Source organism: Salmo salar, chromosome 25 (assembly GCF_965601325.2).
Source record: "Salmo salar chromosome 25, fSalSal1, whole genome shotgun sequence".
Lineage (NCBI taxonomy): Eukaryota > Metazoa > Chordata > Actinopteri > Salmoniformes > Salmonidae > Salmo > Salmo salar.
In genome coordinates this window covers 53,350,001-53,372,827 of record NC_138315.1, presented here as the reverse complement: position 1 = coordinate 53,372,827, position 22,827 = coordinate 53,350,001, and the positions used below count along the sequence as shown (strand labels likewise).

Below are 22,827 nucleotides of genomic sequence, written 5' to 3'. Positions count from 1 at the left end.
AACCACTAGGCTACCTGCCCCCCCTACACTCTAACCACTAGGCTACCTGCCGCCTCTACACTCTAACCACTAGTCTACCTGCCGCCTCTACACTCTAACCACTAGGCTACTTGCCCCCCCTACACTCTAACCACTAGACTACCTGCCGCCCCTACACTCTAACCACTAGGCTACCTGCCTCCTCTAACCACTAGGCTACCTGCCTCCTCTAACCACTAGGCTACCTGCCCCTCTAACCACTAGGCTACCTGCCCCCCCTACACTCTAACCACTAGGCTACCTGCCTCCTCTAACCACTAGGCTACCTGCCTCCTCTAACCACTAGGCTACCTGCCTCCTCTAACCACTAGGCTACCTGCCTCCTCTAACCACTAGGCTACCTGCCTCCTCTAACCACTAGGCTACCTGCCTCCTCTAACCACTAGGCTACCTGCCTCCTCTCTAACCACTAGGCTACCCGCCTCCTCTCTAACCACTAGGCTACCTGCCCCTCTAACCACTAGGCTACCTGCCTCCTCTAACCACTAGGCTACCTGCCTCCTCTAACCACTAGGCTACCTGCCTCCTCTAACAACTAGGCTACCTGCCCCTCTAACAACTAGGCTACCTGCCCCTCTAACCACTAGGCTACCTGCCTCCTCTAACCACTAGGCTACCCGCCTCCTCTAACCACTAGGCTACCTGCCTCCTCTAACCACTAGGCTACCTGCCTCCTCTAACCACTAGGCTACCTGCCTCCTCTAACCACTAGGCTAACTGCCTCCTCTAACCACTAGGCTACCCGCCTCCTCTAACCACTAGGCTACCTGCCTCCTCTAACCACTAGGCTACCTGCCTCCTCTAACCACTAGGCTACCTGCCTCCTCTAACCACTAGGCTACCTGCCTCCTCTAACCACTAGGCTACCTGCCTCCTCTAACCACTAGGCTACCTGCACCCCATAGATAAGCAATAAAAACAAATGTTACAGCCTGTTTTTCTCATATTTACCAAGGGTGCCAATATTAGTGGAGGGCACAATATATATATATATATATATATATATATATATCTTATTTCTTAATAACACCACTACAGCCTATAACCCATCTGATTTCTAATAACACCAGTACAGCCTATAACCCATCTGATTTCTAATAACACCAGTACAGCCTATAACCCATCTGATTTCTAATAACACCAGTACAGCCTATAACCCATCTGATTTCTAATAATACCAGTACAGCCTATAACCCATCTGATTTCTAATAACACCAGTACAGCCTATAACCCATCTGATTTCTAATAACACCAGTACAGCCTATAACCCATCTTAATAACACCAGTACAGCCTATAACCCATCTGATTTCTAATAACACCAGTACAGCCTATAACCCATCTGATTTCTAATAACACCAGTACAGCCTATAACCCATCTGATTTCTAATAACACCAGTACAGCCTATAACCCATCTGATTTCTAATAACACCAGTACAGCCTATAACCCATCTGATTTCTAATAACACCAGTACAGCCTATAACCCATCTGATTTCTAATAACACCAGTACAGCCTATAACCCATCTGATTTCTAATAACACCAGTACAGCCTATAACCCATCTGATTTCTAATAACACCAGTACAGCCTATAACCCATCTGATTTCTAATAACACCAGTACAGCCTATAACCCATCTTAATAATACCAGTACAGCCTATAACCCATCTGATTTCTAATAACACCAGTACAGCCTATAACCCATCTGATTTCTAATAACACCAGTACAGCCTATAACCCATCTGATTTCTTAATAACACCAGTACAGCCTATAACCCATCTGATTTCTAATAACACCAGTACAGCCTATAACCCATCTGATTTCTAATAACACCAGTACAGCCTATAACCCATCTTAATAACACCAGTACAGCCTATAACCCATCTGATTTCTAATAACACCAGTACAGCCTATAACCCATCTGATTTCTAATAACACCAGTACAGCCTATAACCCATCTGATTTCTAATAACACCAGTACAGCCTATAACCCATCTGATTTCTAATAACACCAGTACAGCCTATAACCCATCTGATTTCTAATAACACCAGTACAGCCTATAACCCATCTTAATAATACCAGTACAGCCTATAACCCATCTGATTTCTAATAACACCAGTACAGCCTATAACCCATCTGATTTCTAATAACACCAGTACAGCCTATAACCCATCTGATTTCTTAATAACACCAGTACAGCCTATAACCCATCTGATTTCTAATAACACCAGTACAGCCTATAACCCATCTGATTTCTAATAACACCAGTACAGCCTATAACCCATCTTAATAATACCAGTACAGCCTATAACCCATCTGATTTCTAATAACACCAGTACAGCCTATAACCCATCTTAATAACACCAGTACAGCCTATAACCCATCTTAATAATACCAGTACAGCCTATAACCCATCTTATTTCTAATAACACCAGTACAGCCTATAACCCATCTGATTTCTAATAACACCAGTACAGCCTATAACCCATTTTAATAACACCAGTACAGCCTATCTTATTTGCACCAGCAGAGTGCATGAGCCATATCTGCGGTGAGTGTGGACTGGCCATATTCACTCTATCATTGTGGAATCAGTGACACTTAAGTTTGTTTTTGACAATAATCTCCTGTTTTGTCCCGTATTTATATATTGTATTTATATAGTAATTTAAATCCCAGGACCTCGTCCCCGCAGGAGGCCTTTTCCCGTTTGGTAGGCCGTCATTGTAAATAAGAATTTGTTCTTAACTGACTTGCCCTAATTAATTAAAAAAGGTTAAATAAATAAATGATAAAACAGACATCATATTCTATTAGTGTCTCCCCCGTTCTCATTGGCCGATTCTATGGACGACATTGTTTTTATTGGTCTGTTTGTCAGTGTCGGCAGTGTAGGCTAGCTAGCCTGTCGTTTTGTTTGGCTAGCTAGCCTGTCGTTTTGTTTGGCTAGCTAGCCTGTCGTTTTGTTGTATTAAAACAGATTCTCCTACCGTCTCCAGTCATATAAAGTGTAGTAGAATTGCATGAAATGTGTTTATAAAAGTCCTTTCCTGTGTTGAGAAGGAAGGAATTTCTCCGATTACAGGTCTCTATACTGTCACACGCTCATCCATGCATTGAACTGTCTTTTTCGCAAACACTTATTGAGTTATATTATTAGCCTAAATTATGACTTTCCAATCTACTTATCACATTAGGAATACCTGCCGATCTTACATACATCCGTAAATCTGATAATCAACGGAATGGGTTAATATATATATATATATATATATATATAAAAAAGGTGCATTTTGATGGTAAACAATAGTTTCCCAAAACTGATGATTCGACCTACGGTTGCTCAACATCACTCCTAAAATGTCTTCCGTAGGATCACAATATTCCATCCCTGAAACTCCACCAGACACAGCCGCTGTGTCCACCGCTCTGTGACCCCCGAACGACAGATTTGGTGGTAATATTCAGTGGTGAGTTGTTCCCGTGTGGCTCAGTTGGTAGAGCGTGGTGTTTGCAACGCCAGGGGTTGTGGGGTTCGATTCCCACGGGGGGACCAGTACGGAGAGAAAAAAATGTAGGAAATGTATGCATTCACTACTGTAAGTCGCTCTGGATAAGAGCGTCTGCTAAATGACTAAAATGTAAAATGATGTAAAAATGTGCTGCTCTAGGGCGAGGGGTCGGAGCCCTGCTCTAAGGCGAGGAGTCGGAGCCCTGCTACTCTCCGAGCCCTGATCTAGGGCGAGGGGTCGGAGCCCTGCTCTAGGGCGAGGGGTCGGAGCCCTGCCCTAGGGCGAGGAGTCGGAGCCCTGCCCTAGGGCGAGGCGTCGGAGCCCTGCCCTAGGGCGAGGAGTCGGAGCCCTGCCCTAGGGCGAGGAGTCGGAGGCCATGCCCTAGGGCGAGGTGTCGGAGGCCATGCCCTAGGGCGAGGTGTCCGAGCCCTGCTCTAGGGCGAGGGGTACGAGCCCTGCTCTAAGGCGAGGAGTCGGAGCCCTGCTCTAGGGCGAGGAGTACGAGCCCTGCCCTAGGGCGAGGGGTCGGAGCCCTGCCCTAGGGCGAGGAGTCCGAGCCCTGCCCTAGGGCGAGGGGTCGGAGCCCTGCCCTAGGGCGAGGAGTCGGAGCCATGCCCTAGGGCGCGGAGTCCGAGCCATGCCCTAGGGCGAGGGGTCGGAGCCATGCCCTAGGGCGCGGAGTCCGAGCCATGCTCTAGGGCGAGGAGTCGGAGCCCTGCCCTAGGGCGAGGAGTCGGAGCCCTGCCCTAGGGCGAGGGGTCGGAGCCATGCCCTAGGGCGAGGGGTCGGAGCCATGCCCTAGGGCGCGGAGTCCGAGCCATGCTCTAGGGCGAGGAGTCCGAGCCATGCTCTAGGGCGAGGAGTCCGAGCCATGCTCTAAGGCGAGGAGTCCAATTTGTCCTGATTGTGGCGCCATGGGGCCATAGCTTGAACCACGGCCATGGCTGCTTGCAGCTATATTATGTAGATTTTATTTATACCGTTGATGTTGTACATGGAGAAGCGGTTGCAGAAGTTAGCCATGTTGGTCTCCTGTCTGAGAGGGGCCTTCTGGACTGTCTCTGGCCTCCCATCATCCAGACTCTGTACAGAGGAGAGGACAGACAGTATACACAACAAGCATATGAAAATACTACCCACTAAGAAGGTAGTTATAATGCTGAAAATAAATGGTAACAAAACAATCCATATAACATCACTAAAATGTCCACATAATGTATTAGTTAGTTACCAGATAGGGTTAGTTATCGGTGGGGGTTAGGGTTAGTTACCCGATAGGGTTAGGGTTAGTTATCTGTGGGGGTTAGGGTTAGTTATCTGTGGGGGTCAGGGTTAGTTATCTGTGGGGGTCAGGGTTAGTTATCTGTGGGGTTAGGGTTAGTTACCTGTGGGGGTTAGGGTTAGTTATCTGTTTGAGTTAGGGTTAGTTATCTGTGGGGGTTAGGGTTAGTTATCTGTGGGGGTTAGGGTTAGTTACACAATAGGGTTAGGGTTAGTTACCCGATAGGGTTAGGGTTAGTTATCTGTGGGGGTTAGGGTTAGTTATCTGTGGGGGTTAGGGTTAGTTACACAATAGGGTTAGGGTTAGTTACCCGATAGGGTTAGGGTTAGTTATCTGTGGGGGTTAGTTATCTGTGGGGGTTAGGGTTAGTTATCTGTGGGGGTTAGTGTTAGTTATCTGTGGGGATCAGGGTTAGTTATCTGTGGGGGTCAGGGTTAGTTATCTGTGGGGGTCAGGGTTAGTTATCTGTGGGGGTTAGGGTTAGTTATCTGTGGGGGTTAGGGTTAGTTACCCGATAGGGTCAGGGTTAGTTATCTGTGGGGGTTAGGGTTAGTTACCCGATAGGGTTAGGGTTAGTTATCTGTGGGGGTTAGGGTTAGTTATCTGTGGGGGTTAGGGTTAGTTACCCGATAGGGTTAGGGTTAGTTATCTGTGGGGGTTAGGGTTAGTTGCCCCATAGGGTTAGGGTTAGTTGCCCCATAGGGTTAGGGTTAGTTATCTGTGGGGGTCAGGGTTAGTTATCTGTGGGGGTCAGGGTTAGTTATCTGTGGGGGTTAGGGTTCGTTATCTGTGGGGGTTAGGGTTAGTTATCTGTGGGGGTCAAAGGTTAGTTATCTGTGGGGGTTAGGGTTAGTTATCTGTGGGGGTTAGGGTTAGTTATCTGTGGGGGTTAGGGTTAGTTATCTGTGGGGGTTAGGGTTAGTTATCTGTGGGGGTTAGGGTTAGTTACCTGTGTGAGTTTATCCAGCTCTCCCAGCCAGGGTTAGTTACCTGTGTGAGTTAGGGTTAGTTACCTGTGTGAGTTTATCCAGCTCTCCCAGCCAGGCTCCAAACATCTTGTCTAGATCCTGATCGTCTTTATCACTATCCTCCTCTCCTCCATCTGTGTGGTCCAGTTCCTCATCTGACAGCTGCTCCATCTGAAACACACACACACAAGCACGCACGCACACACGCACACACGCACACATGGTAAAGTTCGTTACCGGCGTGAATTGTAGGTTGACGAGCGTGTCAGTCCCTCTCATTCATCTCCATGGTAACATCCCTGGAGCAAGTCAACCTGACTGATGAACCCCCCTGGCCATCGCAGCATACGGGTCATTCCAAGTCCACCTGACTGATGAACCCCCCTGGCCATCGCAGCATACGGGTCATTCCAAGTCCACCTGACTGATGAACCCCCCTGGCCATCGCAGCATACGGGTCATTCCAAGTCCACCTGACTGATGAACCCCCCTGGCCATCGCAGCATACGGGTCATTCCAAGTCCACCTGACTGATGAACCCCCCTGGCCATCGCAGCATACGGGTCATTCCAAGTCCACCTGACGGATGAACCCCCCTGGCCATCGCAGCATACGGGTCATTCCAAGTCCACCTGACTGATGAACCCCCCTAGTCACTGACTTCAATCCATGTCTATATGTCTCCAGAACCTATCAAATCACTTGCTCCATCTATATAATCATCCTTCTATATTTCTTTTGTCTTCTATACAACCTTTAAGACACTCGGCACCACTGGGCACCACTGGGCATCACTGGGCACCACTGGGCATCACTGGGCATCACTGGGCATCACCGGGCACCCCAGAAATTTGAGTGGGTACAAAGTACATGAGGATGGTGGATAGTCTCCCCGTCTGGAAGTGGGAGAATTTAGCATTTTTCAAACACGTGAAAGCTTTTTCATGCAATCTAGAGTCATAATCATTATGCTTAATTATATGTAAAACAAATATATAATATATATATATATATATATATGCATATCTAAGCGTTAGTCTTGAGCCGTCTGTATCATTCTGACATGTTCTGTTTTTTAAAGAAACGTAATATGAATCTCAGCTAAAATCTGGGTAACAGATTGAAAGGAATGTGAGTCTTCTTCAGTATATTTAGTTATTACCTTGCTTTTCTAAAGTCTACCAACCTTACCTTGCTTTTCTAAAGTCTACCAACCTTACCTTGCTTTTCTAAAGTCTACCAACCTTACCTTGCTTTTCTAAAGTCTACCAACCTTACCTTGCTTGCCAGCTAAAATACAGGTAACTGCCAAAATAACGGAAACACTTGAGTAATAAATTAGGGATACAAAAGTATATTGAAAGCAGGTGCTTCCACACATGGTTCCGGAGGTTAATTAAGCAATTAACATTCCCATCATGCTTAGGGTCATGTGTAGAAATGCTCGACAGGATATTATTTTGGCTACGATGGCTTTGCCCCCATAGGATGATAATGCTGCCATCCACGGGACATGAGTGGTAATATCTCAACCCAATTAAACACTAGGATGTAAACCATATGCCATGGCCGTCTGGGTCACCAGATCTCAACCCAATTAAACACTTATGGGAGATTCTGGAGCGGCGCCTGAGACAGCGTTTTCTACCACCATCAACAAAACACCAAATGATTGAATTTCTTGTGGAAGAATGGTGTTGAGGTGCTTATTTGAGCTGTTCTTGCCATAATATGGACTTGGTCTTTAACCAAATAGGGCTATCTTCTCTATACCACCCCTACCTTGTCACAACACAACTGATTGGCTCAAACGCATTAAGAAGGAAAGAAATTCCACAAATGAACTTTTTACAAGGCACAGCTGTTAATTGAATTTCATTCCAGGTGACTACCCCATGAAGCTGGTTGAGAGAATGCCAAGAGTGTGCAAAGCTTGTCATCAAGGCAAAGGTTGGCTACTTTGAAGAATCTCAAATATATTTGATATGTTTAACACTTTTTTTTAGTTACTACATGATTCCGTATGTGTTATTTAATAGTGTTGATGTCTTGACTATTATTCTAAAATGTAGAAAATAGTAAAAATAAAGAAAAACCCTGGAATGAGTTGGTGTCCAATCTTTTGACTGGCACTGTATATTATTTTTGTCGCCTGTTTTGCATGTTATTTTGGCATTAAAACGTGTCACATATCAGTTTGCAAACAATGTAAAAACATTTTTATTTAGTTAATAAAGCCGCATACAAACATGATCTCTATTTTGTTTTCTTGAGTGCTTTCTGTGGTGTTTCAGCCCAGCTCAGTGCTTTCTGTGGTGTTTCAGCCCGGCTCAGTGCTTTCTGTGGTGTTTCAGCCCAGCTCAGTGCTTTCTGTGGTGTTTCAGCCCAGCTCAGTGATTTCTGTGGTGTTTCAGCCCAGCTCAGTGCTTTCTGTGGTGTTTCAGCCCGGCTCAGTGCTTTCTGTGGTGTTTCAGCCCAGCTCAGTGCTTTCTGTGGTGTTTCAGCCCAGCTCAGTGCTTTCTGTGGTGTTTCAGCCCAGCTCGGTGCTTTCTGTGGTGTTTCAGCCCAGCTCAGTGCTTTCTGTGGTGTTTCAGCCCAGCTCGGTGCTTTCTGTGGTGTTTCAGCCTAGCTCAGTGCTTTCTGTGGTGTTTCAGCCTAGCTCAGTGCTTTCTGTGGTGTTTCAGCCCAGCTCAGTGCTTTCTGTGGTGTTTTCATCCCAGCTCAGTGCTTTCTGTGGTGTTTCAGCCAAGCTCAGTGCTTTCTGTGGTGTTTCAGCCAAGCTCAGTGCTTTCTGTGGTGTTTCAGCCCAGCTCAGTGCTTTCTGTGGTGTTTCAGCCTAGCTCAGTGCTTTCTGTGGTGTTTCAGCCCAGCTCAGTGCTTTCTGTGGTGTTTTCATCCCAGCTCAGTGCTTTCTGTGGTGTTTCAGCCCGGCTCAGTGCTTTCTGTGGTGGTGGGGCGAGCCAGCGGAAAATACACAATGTAGGCGTTAGAAATCTTCTCTAGTTTCGCTGTGATTGGCTCAGTGTTCTGTCACTCATGGCACACATAATCTGCAGAGAGAGCTAGGAAGTTCAAGCCCCCTTGGGTGCTGACATAGATTTACATTAGAAGTTCCCATCTGAAGAAGACTCAAGGTCATTGGCCACAGATAAAATGATGTCAAATCACGTTATATCTACCGTAGCTTTGATTGGACTGATCATGTCAACATCAAACTTTCAAAATCTTAGCTAGCAAGCTAGCAGTCATCATGAATCATGTCGACAATATACTGGAAAATCATTTTCAATCCTTGTTATTATGAAGAAAAATTATAGATAAAATGTATCGGTGCTCATCGGCCATTGGACATAAACGTTACGCAACAAGTTGGACATCGCAAATTCAACAAATGAGTGATTTGGAAGGAATCAGAGGCTAAACGCAAGCATCGCAAAGCAATCACTAGTTTGCTTCCCTTGCTATTCAGTGGAGAGGATGTGTGGTCCAAGTCTGGGTTTAAGAGTCTCTTTTCCAAGCTTAAAACATTCACATGCAACACCATGGGCCAGAAAAGGTTGAAAACATTGGCCATGCTGTCAATCCAGCAGGACTTCTGCCTCGTTCCAAACAACTGGAAACTCTGAACTGGGAAATTTCAGACTTCGGTGAGTTCAAAACAACTGGGAATTCTGGGAAAAAAAACGTCATCCAACTCAGAGTTCCAAGTCGGGGACTCTGGCCTCTTTCTAGAGCTCCGACTCGAAGATCCCTGACGCCATGATTCAACCTTGCTTTTTTTCCCCCCAGAGTTACCAGTTGTCTTCAAAGCACCATAAATCCAGAGAATGTCAGACTTTTAATGACAAAGTTTCATGACAAAATGTGCTCACATAGAAGGATCGCCACGCCACCTCCCTGTTGAAGTGAGCACAGCATAGATGATATAATATGACAGGGAGATATCTATACTGTAGCTAAGAAAGTCATACTAAGTGTATGTTGTGTAGCAAGCTGTTAGTAGCCCATGTGCCTCACCCTAATAATTTGGTCCCTTTCCCCCTCATTACTGGTACATTATTATTGGTGGTACATACGGTGCATTCGGGAAGGATTCAGACCCGTTGACCTTTTCCACATTTTATTACGTTACAGCCTTATTCTAAAATGTATTAAATAAAAAATAAAAAAAATCATCATCAATCTACACACAATACCCCCATAATGACATCACAATACCCCCATAATGACATCACAATACCCCCATAATGACATCACAATACCCCCATAATGACAGCACAATACCCCCATAATGACAGCACAATACCCCCATAATGACATCACAATACCCCATAATGACATCACAATACCCCATAACGACATCACAATACCCCATAACGACATCACAATACCCCATAACGACATCACAATACCCCATAACGACATCACAATACCCCATAATGACAAAGCGACAACGTTATTTACGGAAGTATTCAGACTCTTTACTATGAGACTCTAAATTGAGCTCAGGTGCATCCTGTTTCCATTGATCATCCTTGAGATATTTCAACAACTTGATTGGAGTCCACCTGTGGTAAATTCAATTGATTGGACATGATTTGGAAAAGGCACACAGCTGTCTATATAAGGTCCCACAATTGACAGCGCATGTCAGAGCAAAAACCAAGCCATGAGGTCAAAGGAATTGTCCGTAGAGCTCTGAGACAGAATTGTGTCGAGGCACAGATCTGGGGAAGGGTACGTCTCTGGAGTGACGTGAAAATAGCTGACACTCCCCATCCAACCTGACAGAGCTTGAGAGGATCTGCAGAGAAGAAAGGGAGAAACTCCCCAAATACAGGTGTGCCAAGCTTATAGCTTCATACCCAAGAAGACTCGAGGCTGTAATCACAGCCAAAGGTGCTTCAACAAAGTACTGAGTAAAGGGTCTGAATACTTATATAAAATTCAACAAATTACTGAGTAAACATCCCTAACCAGTAAAAAGGGACTTTAACAACTGTTGTTTTCTCTGTAATAATACTAGTCGCCAAGCAATTTTGTGAACTTGGCTAATGTGTAGATTGATGAGGAAATGTTTTTATTGAAAGTATTTTTTAGAATAAGGCTGTAACTTAACAAAATGTGGTAAAAAGTCAAGGGGTCTGACTCCTGTCCGAATGCATTGTATCTAGTATTATCCCTACTGGTTCACCCAGAGTAGGATCTGATTTTGGAGCAGACAGATGTCAGAGTCCTCATCAGAACAGGACCAATCCATCTGACAGGAAACTCCAGTCCTCAGGGGCCAGATTGGTGTCACACTTTTGCCCCAGTCCCTAGCTAACACACCTGACTACCAATAATCACCTAATCATGATCTTCAGTTTAGAATGCAATTAGTTTAAATCAGCTGTGTTCGCTAGGGATCGGGGTAAAAGTGTAACACCAAATCAGACCCTAGGGATGGGGGGAAAAGTGTGACACCAAATCAGACCCTAGAGATGGGGGTAAAAGTGTGACACAAAATCAGGCCCTAGGGATGGGGGTAAAAGTGTGACACCAAATCAGACCCTAGGGATGGGGGTAAAAGTGTGACACAAAATCAGACCCTAGGGATGGGGGTAAAAGTGTAACACCAATCAGGCCCTAGGGATGGGGGTAAAAGTGTAACACCAAATCAGACCCTAGGGATGGGGGTAAAAGTCTAACAACAATCAGGCCCCCGGGGGCTGGAATTGCCCACAGCTGCATCAGGATGTGACACAGACACTATTGGGATAAACCACAGTACAAACTCGGAACACAACCTCATTTACTGTGCATAGAGTGGATTAATACTTTTGTACTGTAGACTGGGCCTTGGCTGCGGTCCGAACACTTAAAAAGACACACCCTCGTCCACTTATCCTCGCCTTATACGCCTTGGGGGAAATCCCTGTCGCCATCTTGGAGGGCGGTCCAAATGATTAGCCAAGCAAGTGGGAGTTAGCAACGTAAGCCGTTCAGCCCTCGTTTTTAATGGAGTTTGCGAGTGTACAATTATGTTCACTTCGGGGGCCTGAAACGCTCCATAATTCAATTCACAACGATCGTACATCCACTAAGAAACGTCAGCAAAAACTTAAAAACAACATCAATGAGGAAGTCAACATACAAGTGTTAAGTAAAAACAAATGCAACTAATGCACATGACCGCACAAACACGTCTCGTAAAAAAGTAAATATGATTTTGTTTGGTTATCTTTTGGAAATTGTACAAATAAAATATTTTCCTTCTTCAGATCCAGCTAGGCAGACTTATGTTAGTTAGCTAATTAATTTGCTAGCTCTCATAGGCATTATTATATATTTCATATAAGTAGACCTTCCCTCCCTCCCCTCTAGTCCTGCCCCAACCTTCCCTCCCTCTACTCCTGCCCCAACCTACCCTCCCTCTACTCCTGCCCCAACCTACCCTCCCTCTACTCCTGCCCCAACCTTCCCTCCCTCTACTCCTGCCCCAACCTCCCCTCCCTTCCCTCCCTCTACTCCTGCCCCAACCTCCCCTCCCTTCCCTCCCTCTACTCCTGCCCCAACCTCCCCTCCCTACCCTCCCTCTACTCCTGCCCCAACCTCCCCTCCCTCTACTCCTGCCCCAACCTTCCCTCCCTCTACTCCTGCCCCAACCTCCCCTCCCTCTACTCCCTCTACTCCTGCCCCAACCTCCCCTCTAGTCCTGCCCCAACCTTCCCTCCCTCTACTCCTGCCCCAACCTCCCCTCCCTTCCCTCCCTCTACTCCTGCCCCAACCTTCCCTCCCTCTACTCCTGCCCCAACCTACCCTCCCTCTACTCCTGCCCCAACCTACCCTCCCTCTACTCCTGCCCCAACCTCCCCTCCCTTCCCTCCCTCTACTCCTGCCCCAACCTCCCCTCCCTACCCTCCCTCTACTCCTGCCCCAACCTCCCCTCCCTCTACTCCTGCCCCAACCTTCCCTCCCTCTACTCCTGCCCCAACCTCCCCTCCCTCTACTCCCTCTACTCCTGCCCCAACCTCCCCTCTAGTCCTGCCCCAACCTTCCCTCCCTCTACTCCTGCCCCAACCTCCCCTCCCTCTACTCCCTCTACTCCTGCCCCAACCTCCCCTCCCTTCCCTCCCTCTACTCCTGCCCCAACCTTCCCTCCCTCTACTCCTGCCCCAACCTCCCCTCCCTTCCCTCCCTCTACTCCTGCCCCAACCTCCCCTCCCTTCCCTCCCTCTACTCCTGCCCCAACCTCCCCTCCCTCTACTCCCTCTACTCCTGCCCCAACCTTCCCTCCCTCTACTCCCTCTACTCCTGCCCCAACCTCCCCTCCCTCTACTCCTGCCCCAACCTCCCCTCCCTCTACTCCCTCTACTCCTGCCCCAACCTTCCCTCCCTCTACTCCCTCTACTCCTGCCCCAACCTCCCCTCCCTCTACTCCCTCTACTCCTGCCCCAACCTCCCCTCTAGTCCTGCCCCAACCTTCCCTCCCTCTACTCCTGCCCCAACCTCCCCTCCCTCTACTCCCTCTACTCCTGCCCCAACCTCCCCTCCCTCTACTCCTGCCCCAACCTTCCCTCCCTCTACTCCTGCCCCAACCTCCCCTCCCTCTACTCCCTCTACTCCTGCCCCAACCTCCCCTCTAGTCCTGCCCCAACCTTCCCTCCCTCTACTCCTGCCCCAACCTTCCCTCCCTCTACTCCCTCTACTCCTGCCCCAACCTTCCCTTCCTCTACTCCTGCCCCAACCTCCCCTCCCTCTACTCCTGCCCCAACCTCCCCTCCCTCTACTCCCTCTACTCCTGCCCCAACCTTCCCTCCCTCTACTCCTGCCCCAACCTCCCCTCCCTCTACTCCCTCTACTCCTGCCCCAACCTCCCCTCCCTCTACTCCTGCCCCAACCTCCCCTCCCTCTACTCCCTCTACTCCTGCCCCAACCTCCCCTCCCTCTACTCCCTCTACTCCTGCCCCAACCTTCCCTCTTCTCCCTCTACCTCAGTTATTCCCTTCCCTCGCTATGACATTGGACATCTTTGTGCTGATGTTTAGATTCTGTAACTCCAGTGTTATTGTCCTGCTAAAAAGGTGACTTCATCTCCCAGTGTCTGTTGAAAAGCGGACTGAACCAAGTTATACCCGAGGATTTTGCCTGTGCTTAGCTCTATTCCGTTTATTTTGATCCCTAGCCCTTGCCGGTGACAAGCAAACCCATAACATGATGCAGCCACCACCATGATTGAAAATACGAAGAGCGGTACTCAGTGATGTGTTGTGTGTTGGATTTTCCACAAACATAACACTTTGTATCAGGACAAAGTTAAATTCTTTGCCACAATTTTTTACAGTTTTACTTTAGTGCCTTACTATAAACAAGATGCATGTTTTGGAATGTTTTTATTCTGTACAGGCTTTCTTCTTTTCACTCTGTCAATTAGGTTAGTATTGTGGAGTAACTACAATGTTGTTGATCCATCCTCTGTTTTCTCCCATTACAGCCATTAAACTCTGTAACTGTTTTAAAGTCACCATTGGTCTCATGGTGAAAATCCTTAAATGGTTTCCTTCCTCTCTGGCAACTGAGTTAGCAATGACGCCTGTATATTTGTAGTGACTGGGTATATTGATACACCATCCAAAGTGTAATGAATAACTTCACCATGCTCAAGGGGATATTCAATGTCTGCTTTTTATCTTTATTTTAACCCATCTACCAATAGGTGCCCTTCTTTGAGAGGCATTGAAAAACCTCCCTGGTCTTTGTGGTTGAATCTGTGTTTGAAATTCACTGCTCGACTGAGAGACCTCACAGATAATTGTATGTGTGGAGGTACAGAGATGAGGTATTCATTCACAAATCACGTTAAACACCATTATTGCACAGTGAGTCCATGCAACTTCAGCACATTTTTTCCCCCCCCAGAACTTATTTAGGCTTGCCATAGCAAAGGGGTTGAATACTTTGAGTCTAGACATGTCAGCTTTTAATTTATGTGTCTAAAAACGTATTTCCAGTTTGACATTATTATTGTGTATAAAACCAGTGACACAAAGTTTGTCTGTAACATAACGACGTGGAAAACATAACGATGTGGAAAAAGTCAAGGTGTATGAAAACTTGCTGAAGGCACGTTGAAACCGAGGCAGTCCAGCCGCGAGACGTAAAACAGCGCTGAAAACCGAGGCAGTCCAGCTGCGAGACGTAAAACAGCGCTGAAAACCGAGGCAGTTTAGCTGCGAGACGTAAAACAGCGCTGAAACCGAGGCAGTCCAGCTGGGAGACGTAAAACAGCACTGAAACCGAGGCAGTCCAGCTGCGACACGTAAAGGCTCTTGAGAAACTAAAGGAGTTTGATGATGACAGGCCGTAAAACACTGAAAACCGAGATGAGTCCGACGCGGTTCTGATAATGGAGAGAGAGAGATTTGACTCTCCAGACGTCCTAGCACTGTGTGTAAATGAAGCAGTAAAAGGCATAGGAATGTAGTGAGCAGTGTGCACTCTTCAGTAATCACTAGCTTTATCACGCACTGGAGTGCGTCCCAACTGGCACCCTATTCTCTGTGTAGTGCACTACTTTTGACCAGGGCCCATAGGGAGTGCACTATATAGGGAATAGGGTGCTTTTACTAGACTAGAGGGTTTTCTGTCTCTCTCAAAAGGCACCGGGCCATAAATCAAATCCTCTCAACCTCTGCCTCAGGCATCCTTCAGATCAGGCATAAAACACACACACACACACACACACACACACACACACACACACACACACACACACACACACACACACACACACACACACACACACACACACACACACACACACACACAAAACACACTCTCTCAACCAACGCCCTATGAATCTTTCCCTCCATCCTGCCTCAGTCTCTGCCTCTGAAAAACATCCCCACAACATGACGCTGCCACCACCATGCTTCACCGTGGGGATGGTGCCAGGTTTCCTCCAGACGTGACGCTTGGCATTCAGGCCAAAGAGTTCAATCTTGGTTTCATCAGACCAGAGAATCTTGTTTCTCATAGTCTGAGAGTCCTTCAGGTGCCTTTTGGCAAACTCAGTGGGCTGTCATGTGCCTTTTACTGAGGAGTGGCTTCCGTCTGGCCACTCTACCATAAAGGCCTGATTGGTAGTGCTGCAGAGATGGTTGTCGTTCTGGAAGTTTCTCTCATCTCCGCAGAGGAACTCTGGAGCTCTGTTAGAGTGACCATGACCAAGGCCCTTTTTGGTACCCTTCCTCAGATCTGTACCTCGACACAATCCTGTCTCGGGGCTCTACGGACAATTCCATGGCTTGGTTTTTGCTCTGACATGCACTGTCAACTGTGGGACCTTATATAGACAGGTGTGTGCCTGTAGCGGCTGTCGTAGGAGAGAGAGGACCAAGGCGCAGCGGGGTTGCGTGCTCATCATTATAATTTATTAAATAAACGTGAACACGGAAAACAGAGAACGACAAACCGACAGTTTTACAGGCTGAATACTAGCAGTGCGAAATACAACTACCCACAAATCCCCAGGTGAAAACACGCAACTAATATATGACTCCCAATCAGGAACAACGATGTACAGCTGTTCCTGATCGGGAGCCACACAGAAATAAACAAACTAGAAAACCAACCTAGAATACAAAACCCAGAACATACACCAAAACCCCGTAATACATAAATAAAACACCCCTCTACAATACTCATAACCCCCGAACCACATAAAACAAATACCCTCTGCCACGTCCTGACCAACCTACAAATACAAATAACCCTTATACTGGTCAGGACGTGACAGTGCCTTTCCAAATCATGTCCAATCAATTGAATTTACCACAGGTGGACTCCAATCAAGTTGTAGAAACATCTCAAGAACGATCAATGGAAGCAAGATGCACCTGAGCTCAATTTCCAGTCTCATAGCAAAAGGGTCTGAATACTTATGTAAATAAGGTATCTGTTTATTATTTTAAATACATAAGAAAAAAAATGTAAAACATGTTTTTGATGTGTCATTATTGTGTATGGATTGATGCCCTCCCTAGCCTGATGTGGCGGTGCTCTCCCTAGCCTGACGAGGCGGTGGTGCCCTCCCTAGCCCGACGAGGTGGCGGTGCCCTCCCTAGCCCGACGAGGTGGCGGTGCTCTCCCTAGCCTGACGAGGAGGCGGTGCCCTCCCTAGCCTGACGAGGAGGCGGTGCCCTCCCTAGCCTGACGAGGTGGCGGTGCCCTCCCTAGCCTGACGAGGTGGCGGTGCCCTCCCTAGCCTGACGAGGTGGCGGTGCCCTCCCTAGCCTGACGAGGCGGCGGTGCCCTCCCTAGCCTGACGAGGTGGCGGTGCTCTCCCTAGCCTGACGAGGTGGCGGTGCCCTCCCTAGCCTGACGAGGTGGCGGTGCCCTCCCTAGCCTGATGAGGTGGCGGTGCCCTCCCTAGCAGAGGTAAACACTAATACATGACGTTCACACAGTAATGGTCCACAAAAGCCCACCAGCAGTCATCGTTCCAGAGCCAAGTCAATCAGACAGCTGAACCCCTGGGGTCGGTCTGTGGACTAGTTTCACATTCTAATGGCATGGTGGAGCTGAAGCATCTCCAACCAAAAGGTGTCCCAAAATGGCACCCTATTCCCTATAAAGAGCACTACTTTTAGCCAAGGCTCTGGTCAAAAGCAGTGCACTATGTAGGGAACAGTGTGCAGGTTGAGAGGCCCCCCTAGTCTCCGCTAGCCACTCTCCGACAGGATATTGTTCTCTCTCTCTCTCTCTCTCTGTCCCTCCTCCTCAGCAGATCCAGGACAGCACAGTGAAATGTACCTCTGAGCTGTATCCCAGCCAGCCAATCACTAGACGAACGGGGAGAAAACCAATCTAGCTATCCTCTCTCTGCCAGCTATCCTCTCTCTGCCAAGGTACCCCTCTCCCTTGTCCTCCACAGCTATCCTCTCTCTGCCAGGGTGCCTCTCTCCCTTGTCCTCCACAGCTATCCTCTCTCTGCCAGGGTGCCTCTCTCCCTTGTCCTCCACAGCTATCTTCTCTCTGCCAGGGTGCCTCTCTCCCTTGTCCTCCACAGCTATCCTCTCTCTGCCAGGGTGCCTCTCTCCCTTGTCCTCCACAGCTATCCTCTCTCTGCCAGGGTGCCTCTCTCCCTTGTCCTCCACAGCTATCCTCTCTCTGCCAGGGTGCCTCTCTCCCTTGTCCTCCACAGCTATCCTCTCTCTGCCAGGGTGCCTCTCTCCCTTGTCCTCCACAGCTATCTTCTCTCTGCCAGGGTGCCTCTCTCCCTTGTCCTCCACAGCTATCTTCTCTCTGCCAGGGTGCCTCTCTCCCTTGTCCTCCACAGCTATCTTCTCTCTGCCAGGGTGCCTCTCTCCCTTGTCCTCCACAGCTATCCTCTCTCTGCCAGGGTGCCTCTCTCCCTTGCCCTCCACAGCTATCCTCTCTCTGCCAGGGTGCCTCTCTCCCTTGTCCTCCACAGCTATCCTCTCTCTGCCAGGGTGCCTCTCTCCCTTGTCCTCCACAGCTATCCTCTCTCTGCCAGGGTGCCTCTCTCCCTTGTCCTCCACAGGTATTATCTCTCTGCCAGGTATCTTCTCTCTGCCAAGGTACCTCTCTCCCTTGTCCTCCACAGGTATTATCTCTCTGCCAGGTATCTTCTCTCTGCCAGGTACCCTCACTCCCTTGCCCTCCACAGGTCCACAACAAAATGTAATTGATCACAGCAGAGTGAAATGCATCCCTGAGCTCTATCCCAGCCGGTCAGCTGGAGGACAGAGGAAGAGATGGAGGAAGGAGTTAACAGGAAGACAAACACTGGGCCAGAATCACTCCCTCCATTACCTCATAGTCATCCCAGAGGGAAACTACAGCTGCCAATCTCTCTCTGCTGCTGCTCCAGTGTTCAATATGACAGGCCTAACAGGATGCTGCTCCAGTGTTCAATAAGACAGGCCTAACAGGATGCTGCTCCAGTGTTCTATATGACAGGCCTAACAGGATGCTGCTCCAGTGTTCAATATGACAGGCCTAACAGGATGCTGCTCCAGTGTTGAATATGACAGGCCTAACAGGATGCTGCTCCAGTGTTCAATATGACAGGCCTAACAGGATGCTGCTCCAGTGTTCAATAAGACAGGCCTAACAGGATGCTGCTCCAGTGTTCAATATGACAGGCCTAACAGGATGCTGCTCCAGTGTTCAATATGACAGGCCTAACAGGATGCTGCTCCAGTGTTCAATATGACAGGCCTAACAGGATGCTGCTGCTCCAGTGTTCTATATGGCAGGCCTAACAGGATGCTGCTCCAGTGTTCTATATGACAGGCCTAACAGGATGCTGCTCCAGTGTTCAATATGACAGGCCTAACAGGATGCTGCTCCAGTGTTCAATATGACAGGCCTAACAGGATGCTGCTCCAGTGTTCAATATGACAGGCCTAACAGGATGCTGCTCCAGTGTTCAATATGACAGGCCTAACAGGATGCTGCTCCAGTGTTCAATAAGACAGGCCTAACAGGATGCTGCTCCAGTGTTCAATATGACAGGCCTAACAGGATGCTGCTGCTCCAGTGTTCAATATGACAGGCCTAACAGGATGCTGCTCCAGTGATCTATATGACAGGCCTAACAGGATGCTGCTCCAGTGTTCAATATGACAGGCCTAACAGGATGCTGCTCCAGTGTTCAATATGACAGGCCTAACAGGATGCTGCTCCAGTGTTCAATAAGACAGGCCTAACAGGATGCTGCTCCAGTGTTCAATAAGACAGGCCTAACAGGATGCTGCTCCAGTGTTCAATATGACAGGCCTAACAGGATGCTGCTGCTCCAGTGTTCTATATGGCAGGCCTAACAGGATGCTGCTCCAGTGTTCTATATGACAGGCCTAACAGGATGCTGCTCCAGTGTTCAATATGACAGGCCTAACAGGATGCTGCTCCAGTGTTCAATATGACAGGCCTAACAGGATGCTGCTCCAGTGTTCAATATGACAGGCCTAACAGGATGCTGCTGCCCAGTGTTCAATAAGACAGGCCTAACAGGATGCTGCTCCAGTGTTCAATATGACAGGCCTAACAGGATGCTGCTAGGCCTAACAGGATGCTGCTCCAGTGTTCAATATGACAGGCCTAACAGGATGCTGCTCCAGTGATCTATATGACAGGCCTAACAGGATGCTGCTCCAGTGTTCAATATGACAGGCCTAACAGGATGCTGCTCCAGTGTTCAATATGACAGGCCTAACAGGATGCTGCTCCAGTGTTCTATATGACAGGCCTAACAGGATGCTGCTGCCCAGTGTTCTATGACGGCCTCGGAGCGCGCCCAGGCGCGGCCTAACAGGATGCTGCTCCAGTGTTCTATATGACAGGCCTAACAGGATGCTGCTCCAGTGTTCTATATGACAGGCCTAACAGGATGCTGCTGCTCCAGTGTTCAATATGACAGGCCTAACAGGATGCTGCTGCTCCAGTGTTCTATATGACAGGCCTAACAGGATGCTGCTCCAGTGTTCTATATGACAGGCCTAACAGGACGCTGCTGCCGCTCCAGTGTTCAATATGACAGGCCTAACAGGATGCTGCTGCTGCTCCAGTGTTCTATATGACAGGCCTAACAGGATGCTGCTGCTCCACTGTTTACTCCCAGTACACCCTGAGACTCGGTCATCCGAAACAGATGGAAATCACATTTTGCTGTAGCTTACAGTACCACATCCAGGGGGGTTTCCTAGTGCAGCTTTACAACAGGCCTCTTGACTAGAGCCTTGATTTCTAGCTCATCTGTATCCTGTACGCCTAACAGTTTTACGTCCAGAACTAGTGCTTCGTCCCTCCAGGTTTAACCTAGTCTGTAGTGCTGTAAAACCTCAGGCCCCCCACTGTGAGATCTCTGTGGGATCTCTGGGTGTTCCCCAGTGCTTCAGAGACTGAGAGACAGGCCCAGGGTAGGTTGTTGAGGATCGGAGCTCATGGGAGGTTATTTTCAACTTCCACAGCAGCAGGAGCTGAGCACCCCAGAGAGAGGAGGAGAGAGAGAGAGGAGGAGAGAGAGAAAAAGAGAGAGGACAGAGAGAGAGAGGACAGAGAGCGAGAGAGAGGAGAGACAGCGAGAGAGAGAGGAGAGAGAGCGAGAGAGAGGAGAGAGAGCGAGAGAGAGGAGAGAGAGCGAGAGAGAGGAGAGACAGCGAGAGAGAGAGCGAGAGAGAGAGCGAGAGAGAGCGAGAGGAGAGAGAGCGAGAGGAGAGAGAGCGAGAGAGAGCGAGAGAGAGGAGAGAGCGAGAGGAGAGAGAGCGAGAGGAGAGAGAGCGGACAGCGAGAGAGAGGACAGAGAGAGCGAGAGCGGAGAGAGAGAGAGAGCGGAGAGAGAGAGAGCGAGAGAGGACAGAGAGAGCGAGAGCGAGAGAGAGGAAGAGAGAGAGGAAGAGAGCGAGAGAGAGAGAGAGAGAGAGAGAGAGAGAGAGCGAGCGAGAGAGAGGGAGAGAGCGAGAGGTCCTAACCCTGCTGAGAGCCTGTTCAGCCTGGGACACCAATAGAAGAAAGGATGATGGATGGAGCTATGCCAAATATCCCAACTAGCCACCACACTCCTGAATAATACTTCAAGATAGTTCAATTGATGATAGTGTTTTTACATGAAGGGTCCTAGTTTTGAGAAATAAAGTAATTTCTAATGATCCAAAAAATATGACTAATGATATTATTAAATGTTGCTTGTGAAGCAAGAGTCCCCCACTTTAAAATCTTCAACATACTTCCAAGCTAGAAACATCATTCAAACTTTACAAAATGTGCAGACCGGTCTGGAATAGTGTTCTTGTTTTCAAACACTACATCGGACACCCCTTCAAATAAGTCGATACGGCTATTTCAGCCACACCCGTTGCTGACAGGTGTATAAAATAAAAATACATTTTAAAAAAAATCGAGCACACAGCCATGCAATCTCCATAGGGAAACATTGGCAGTAGAATGGCCCTGTACTGAAGAGCTCAGTGACTTTCAACGTGGCACCGTCATAGGATGCCACTTTTCCAACAAGTCATTTTGTCAAATTCCTGCCCTGCTAGAGCTGCCTTGATCAACTGTAAGGGCTGTTATTGTGAAGTGGAAACGTCTTGGAGCAACAACGGCTCAGCCGTGAAGTGGTAGGCCACACAAGCTCACAGAACGGGACCCACCCGAGTGCTGAAGTGTGTAGCATGTCAAAATTGTCTGTACTTCAGTCGCAACCCTCCGAGTCCCAAACTAACTCTGGAAGGAAGCAAGAACATCACAGCGCGACCTCACTGATGCTCGTGTGACTGAACGGAAGCAAGTCCCCCGCAGCAATGTTCCAACATCTAGTGGAAAGCCTTCCCAGAAGAGTGGAGGCTGTTATAGCAGCAATGTTGCAACATCTAGTGGAAAGCCTTCCCAGAAGAGTGGAGGCTGTTATAGCAGCAATGTTCCAACATCTAGTGGAAAGCCTTCCCAGAAGAGTGGAGGCTGTTATAGCAGCAATGTACCAACATCTAGTGGAAAGCCTTCCCAGAAGAGTGGAGGCTGTTATAGCAGCAATGTTGCAACATCTAGTGGAAAGCCTTCCCAGAAGAGTGGAGGCTGTTATAGCAGCAATGTTCCAACATCTAGTGGAAAGCCTTCCCAGAAGAGTGGAGGGCTGTTATAGCAGCAATGTTCCAACATCTAGTGGAAAGCCTTCCCAGAAGAGTGGAGGCTGTTATAGCAGCAATGTTCCAACATCTAGTGGAAAGCCTTCCCAGAAGAGTGGAGGCTGTTATAGCAGCAATGTTCCAACATCTAGTGGAAAGCCTTCCCAGAAGAGTGGAGGCTGTTATAGCAGCAATGTTCCAACATCTAGTGGAAAGCCTTCCCAGAAGAGAGGAGGCTGTTATAGCAGCAATGTTCCAACATCTAGTGGAAAGCCTTCCCAGAAGAGTGGAGGCTGTTATAGCAGCAATGTTCCAACATCTAGTGGAAAGCCTTCCCAGAAGAGTGGAGGCTGTTATAGCAGCAATGTTCCAACATCTAGTGGAAAGCCTTCCC

The 22,827-nt window shown here is 48.2% G+C and overlaps 1 protein-coding gene across 2 annotated transcripts in view; it reads right to left on the bottom strand.

Annotated features, from left to right (window-relative positions):
* LOC106586965 (ras-associated and pleckstrin homology domains-containing protein 1) overlaps positions 1-22,827 on the bottom strand; it is a 184,703-nt gene that overhangs the window by 95,627 nt on the left and 66,249 nt on the right. For both annotated transcript variants that reach the window (XM_045707278.2, XM_045707280.2), the window contains exons 3-4: positions 5,848-5,973; positions 4,533-4,635 (exon numbers count right to left, since the gene is read on the bottom strand). In XM_045707278.2, the coding sequence (XP_045563234.2) occupies positions 4,533-4,635; positions 5,848-5,973 (229 nt within the window). The remainder of the gene's footprint in view (positions 1-4,532; positions 4,636-5,847; positions 5,974-22,827) is intronic.